At 43.3% G+C, this 6,000-nt stretch overlaps 1 protein-coding gene across 2 annotated transcripts in view; it reads right to left on the minus strand.

Annotated features, from left to right (window-relative positions):
- The window catches only part of DCAF15 (DDB1 and CUL4 associated factor 15), a 75,348-nt gene extending 69,704 nt beyond the window's left edge, over positions 1–5,644 (minus strand). The window contains exon 1 of one of the 2 annotated variants that reach the window (XM_068110114.2): positions 5,362–5,644. In XM_068110114.2, the coding sequence (XP_067966215.1) occupies positions 5,362–5,430 (69 nt within the window). In that variant the 5' untranslated portion in view covers positions 5,431–5,644. Of the gene's footprint in view, positions 1–5,329 lie in introns of both variants that reach the window. The other variant, XM_068110123.2, reaches the window with a different exon arrangement.
- Between the last annotated feature and the right edge of the window lie 356 nt (positions 5,645–6,000).

Here is a 6,000-nt window from a genome sequence, read left to right on the forward strand (position 1 = left end):
AGTTCCCCCACCGGCATCCGATCGCCTTGACTATCCATGGCGCGATTTCAAAATTCAGGTTTTCCTAAAACAAAACAAATTTCGGCCGCTCCAAATTTTGACCAAATTTTTTTCTTGATGTTTTAAAAATTTGGTTCGGGCCTCGTATCTCACTCCCAGACACCAATTGTTACCGCCAATGGTACAATTGGTGTTCCAAAATTTGGGCTAAATAAATTTAGTCCCAGGTCCGAATCCCACTCCTGACACCAATTGTTACGGCCCGCGGATAAGGATGTTGGTTTGCCGAGCGGATGGCACCGCGGCCTAACAGTTACCCCGATTAACCCGATCCCGAACGTTGGCCGGATCGCGCCACAGATATTCAATAGGGAAAAGACTAAGGCGACACGGATGTGAAGAAGAAGCAGACAAAAAGGTTGGAAATACGAATATAATTTATTTGCTATTTACAGGCTCAAAAAAACCAAGGAGAAGGAACGATAATAAAATAATATACAGAAGATATTAGAGACACAGTGCAAATTCCTTATACAAGCTTAATTAAATACCCAGGACAGAACAAACAAAACAAACTCATGTACACAAGAGGATGGAAAGGCAGGAGGTGGATGGCTGGAGGGAGAGAAAGGTCCAAGGGGGTCCTGCAGCACGATCGGCGCGTTTAGCAGCCGCCGTTCCTTCGCAGCCCTGCTCAAAACTGCTGTCCAGGCCCCAAGCGGCTGTTGTTGCTGCTGTGGCCGCCGCTGCTGCTGCTGTTGTTGTCTGCTGCTGCGGCGGTGGATGTCGCGCGCTTTTCCAGGACTACAACAGGCTTCTTGCTGTTAACTACTGCTCAGTCCAACCTTGGCGAGCAAGGCGACCAATAGCAGGCTTTGTGCTTTCCGGGATGTCCTCTCCTTGGATGTTCTCTATGTTCTCTTTCTTGGTCCAACCACTCTTTCTCTCTCTTGGTCCAATCACTCCTCACCACCGACAACTCAACGCAACCACTTTGCTTCTTGCGCGCGCGTTTTTATAGCGCCTCCGGCGATCAAGCCGCCGGCCTTCAGGACACGCCCATCGGTGTGCTCACCTCAGCCCTGGTTGGTCGCGCGACCCTCTGGCTCCGCCCTTGATGACGACGGGCGGGCACGCCTTTCTTCCCCGACCCGAGCACATGTTCAATGGTGGTTTTGGAGGGGATGTAATTGGCAATCGAGGCTTGGCAATGACGAAAGGGGAAATGGAGGTTTTGGGAATGGGAATGAAGAATGAAGGGAATTTATCTATTTCACTTGGTGCAATGGAGTGTCATCTTAATGGAAGACAAGGCCTTACCCTAATACACATAATAAAGATATAACTATCAACCAGGGGGAAATCTATGATTGGCCGACGTGTATGCTTTATGGACTAATTATGGGACGCCCTTTGACCTTTACACAACACTGGAGTAAGGAGGGTCCAGACTTAAGCAATAATTCACAACAATTTACTACAATACAACACAATAAAAAAACAATCCTCATATCCGCAACAATATGATAGTCTACTAGTGTGCCAAATTTGGTGCTTTCCTCACAAAATGCACAATTGTTATGCTATATTTAGCTTAGCTGCCGGACTGGACTATAAATGACGAGTGGAATGTCGTCGCAGAATATCAAGCAAAAAAACAACAAAAAAAACCCGAATCTCAAACCACATAATACACGGCAGGGGAAACATAAAATCTAATGTTTTTGTTTCACAAGAGGTGAGTTGCTCTCTCTAAGAGGTTTTCACAATTTCAGAATTGTTCCTTCAAGCCTTAAAACAACGAAAAAGCAGGAAGAACTTGTAATTGCAACAGCACAAGTGCCCTGATGGTGAAGAAATTCGATTAATGAACAGGATTAAATAATTAAATTGATATATGTGGGAAAATTACATGCCCAGACCAGGAATTGCTTGCACTACGCCCCCAGTGGTGTTTATAATAGAGGACATGGATTGTCCCTCCATTGGAGGAAGACCCTCTCGTGTTCAGGCCGTTGGTGCTCCTATGGTTGGCAGCGAGTGCCCTGGAAGCATCGACAGAAAGAGTGGCATTGACCTGGGTTCAATTACTTGTCTGGGCATATAATTTTCCCACATACATAAATTTTGTTTCTAAAATCCTCACTGTTCATCCGATTGACTAGAAATTTGAATAGGATTTTTCACATCGGCTAGCTGAATTCAACCACAACTACTTTTGAGGTCAACATAGGTCACATGGTCAACATAGGCCAAAGGTCAACAACTTTTTTCAAATTTCTAAACTCCTCAACTTTAATCCAATTGACGAGAAATTTCAATAGGATTTTCATATCGGCTAAATGAATTCAACCACCAATTATTATATTTGAGCTCAACATAGGCCAAAAGGTCAACATAGGCCATATTTCTAAAAGTCAACTTCCATCCGATTAACTTAAAATTTGAAGACGATTTGCATGTCAGCGAACTGAATTCAACCACCAATTATTTCTGAGGTCAAAAGGATGCTCGACTGAGTGCCATTCTACTTTGTTCTGTTTGGCCAAGTGTTCTGTTTTTATGTTTTCACCCCTGTCTGTCTGTCTGTCTATCTGTCTGTCTGTGAACAAGATATCTCAAAACGTTGTGGACGGATTCGGACGAAATTTGGTTGAGAGGGAGCGTATGTGACGAGGACAAAATGATTATATTTTGGTGAAGATCCGGATCCGATAAGTAGAATTTTTTTTTTTACATGATTCTTCACCATTGAGTGATATGCTTCATTATTGCTTCACCATTCATTCATTCATTCATTCATTCCCCCATTGAGTGATAGGGCTAAAACTGATACATAGCACGATATCTCAAAAAGTTGTGTACGGATTTGGACGAAATTTGGTGGAGAGGTTGGGTGTGTGACAACACTGAATCGATTCGATTTTAGATTTCGGTTCAGGTCCGAATCCAGATTCGGCCTATGAGTGGGATACAAAACGTAAACTGTTCAGCCTGGCGGAGGTATGCACTCTACCGAGTGCTGTTCTAGTTAAATCTGCATTATAGGAGCCGTGTCTGTTTATTTGTTTGTCGTGTTATAACTTGAGAACGGATTAACGGATTTCAATAAATCCAACTACGGTGGATTCTTGGAACTCCCTGGAAGGTTTTGATGCAATTTTTTTAATGGGTACATGGGCACACATGACGAAACTGCAAATGCCAACTTGCGATGCTGGTTATCCCTTCATAGAGGGCAGGATCTTACATGAATCCTTTTTTTTGTTCTTGCTCCTTTGATTAGCCATCGCAACTATGTCGAGGAAACGGAAAACCCATTTTTTAAAGCATTTACACAAAGGAAGAGACTAGGAGACCTCAGATTTCGTTTCTTAGCATGGCCCGTGCCTAATAAGTACCACAGATAACACGGTTTGATCGAAAGAACAGGGTGGAGGGTGAGACATTATTTTGATCTTCCTCTTGGTGTGTTGTTGTATATTATTCACAATTTGGCACCTAAAAATGCTGTGATGAATATCCCATCAACAATCTCCTCGCTTCCCAGGTGTATAACTAGGCTGTTACCTATGGACCGCCTAATTTAACAAAATGTTTTTTTTGCATTTACACAAAGATTTATACTCCCGTCAGCGAAGTGACAGGTCTCATATACTAGTTGAAATAAAATAAAGATTATATATGTTGAAGAAAAACAAATATTCGGAAGTTTACCACCGTTGACGCAGCGTCTTTCACACCACCTTAACACGTTACATTAGATCTTCCTGCCTCGACGGGGAAGACCGAGAAAGACTTGGCTAAAGATGGTGGAAGAAGAAATGCGGGCAAGGGGGTTAACAAGGAGAGATGCAGAAAATAGGGCAAGATGGAGAAGATTGTCATGGGGACCGCAAGGCTAACCCCCGCTCTTGCAGGGAAAATGGCCTTAAAATGCATGTTGTTGTTGTTGTTGTTGTTCCTGCCTGTTGTTTGTGTCCTTCATGATGTCCTTAAAAACAGCAAGCTTCATGTTTGGAATGATTTTCATTTAACTGTCAGACAGTGGAACAAAATTATCTCACTCCTCTCTGTAAGGCACAATCGGGACAAATTCAGAGCCAAAGCACCGCTAAACAACATGCTCGCTTTCCGATTCATGGTCCCATTTGTGTTCAAAATAAAACATTCAATTGAAATCAAGTTGATCCTCGATGATAAACTGAAGTTTGAAGACAGACAAAGTGAACCAACTGCTTAACTCTGATTTTCGTTTCGTGTGTGGCGGGTAAATAAAATTGGAAGGTGCGTCGGGGTCTGCCAGGCCTTTGTGGGTTAATGAGATGCCCATTGGTTGAAAGTTTGAGGCTCCATTGACAAATCTTAGGCTCTGATGCTAAAGGGACGTTCTTGCCTTACCTTAAGGTGGTGGTTCATTCACATTCTTCCCTCTAATGCTTCAAAAGCAGGTAGAGGCACCACCAACTCATGTCACACCCTATCCCTCCCTACCTGCGATCTTTTCTACCCCAATAACACTGTTCTCTTGCAGATTACTGAGTTTCCACACCCTCCGCTTGTCATGTCCACATACGGCCCCACTTCCACTACGTGGTCTTTTTACCTGCGTTCACCTCTCTTCCATGGGCCTAGATTTTGTATAGAAAAGAAATTTGGACAAACTTCAAAATGTAAAAAATATATATATATATATACATCACGGGGCCAACACCATTTTTGAGCCCAATTTATCCCCAACGTTTACAGACAAGTAAGTCACAGACGTCACAGACAACACACAGACAACACACACACAGACAACCAACACACACACAGACAACCAACACACACACAGGCAACCAACACACACACAGACAACCAACACACACACAGACAACCAACACACACACAGACAACCAACACACACACACACACACACACACACACACACACACACACACACACACACACACACACACACACACACACACACACACACACACACACACACACACACCTTCAAGTTCAACAGTGTTGTCTTACAAACGCCAGTGCATCTCAGGGGACGTTATACTTATAGGTCAGTGCGTATGACGTCACTATACAACACGTGACCACTACAGCTGTGGTGAAAGCACGGCACGCAAAACCAACCATGATCGAGAGATGAAGTGGAAAACGAGCAGCATTCATCGTATCAACCTGAAACGGCGATAACCCCAAGTTTAACCTGTTAGTGTTACTGCACCAGGGGAAAATCGGTCTTTGTTGTCGACATTCGTGATTTACAGAACATGACAATTACTCCCCTCCCTGCAGTGGTGTGCGGACATCACGCAGTACCTACCATGACATCACCTCAGAAACTAGCAGACACACCTTAAGCTTGGCGAGCCGCCTGATCAACGGAGAACCATCGCGAAGGCGCGCGTTTCCCGCGGGCGCCATTTTAACTTTAAGCTTCGCACGAAAACGCCGTGACCTCGTCTTGCATTTTTTACTATCACTTCTTAAATCATCTTCGGGCCCCGCGTACGGCACGAATATTAATTATTTTTTTCAAAATTGAGTTATTAAATACTGCAGTTATTAACGAGAACCATATGGCCACCAATACACCACCAGAGGCACTGCCGCTGATATTAAAGCCATATCACGTCACGGCACTTTTATATATTTTCAACTTAAGAGCTGATTCTATTATAGGGAATTACTCAGTGTCGGTTATATTTTAGTGACGTATTGACATGAGTAGAAACACGCTGTGGTAAAAGCGAATGTCAAGCGCAGAATAGTAAACAGCGCTCCGAACAATCGCTGATGCACTGAATCTACATTATTTAATCTGATACTTCTTCTTCTTCTCCTCTTGTCCTAAGACCTAAATCTATGACAAGACAACTCTCTTAATCTAGACAACGGATTTTTTTTTTTTCTTTAAAAGAATAACAATCTCACATATGTATGTATGCATTTTATATCACTATGGTCTATGTCGCGCATGGAGGGACATGTTTG

Source organism: Myxine glutinosa, chromosome 1 (genome assembly GCF_964187855.1).
Source record: "Myxine glutinosa chromosome 1, kmMyxGlut1.1, whole genome shotgun sequence".
NCBI lineage: Eukaryota > Metazoa > Chordata > Myxini > Myxiniformes > Myxinidae > Myxine > Myxine glutinosa.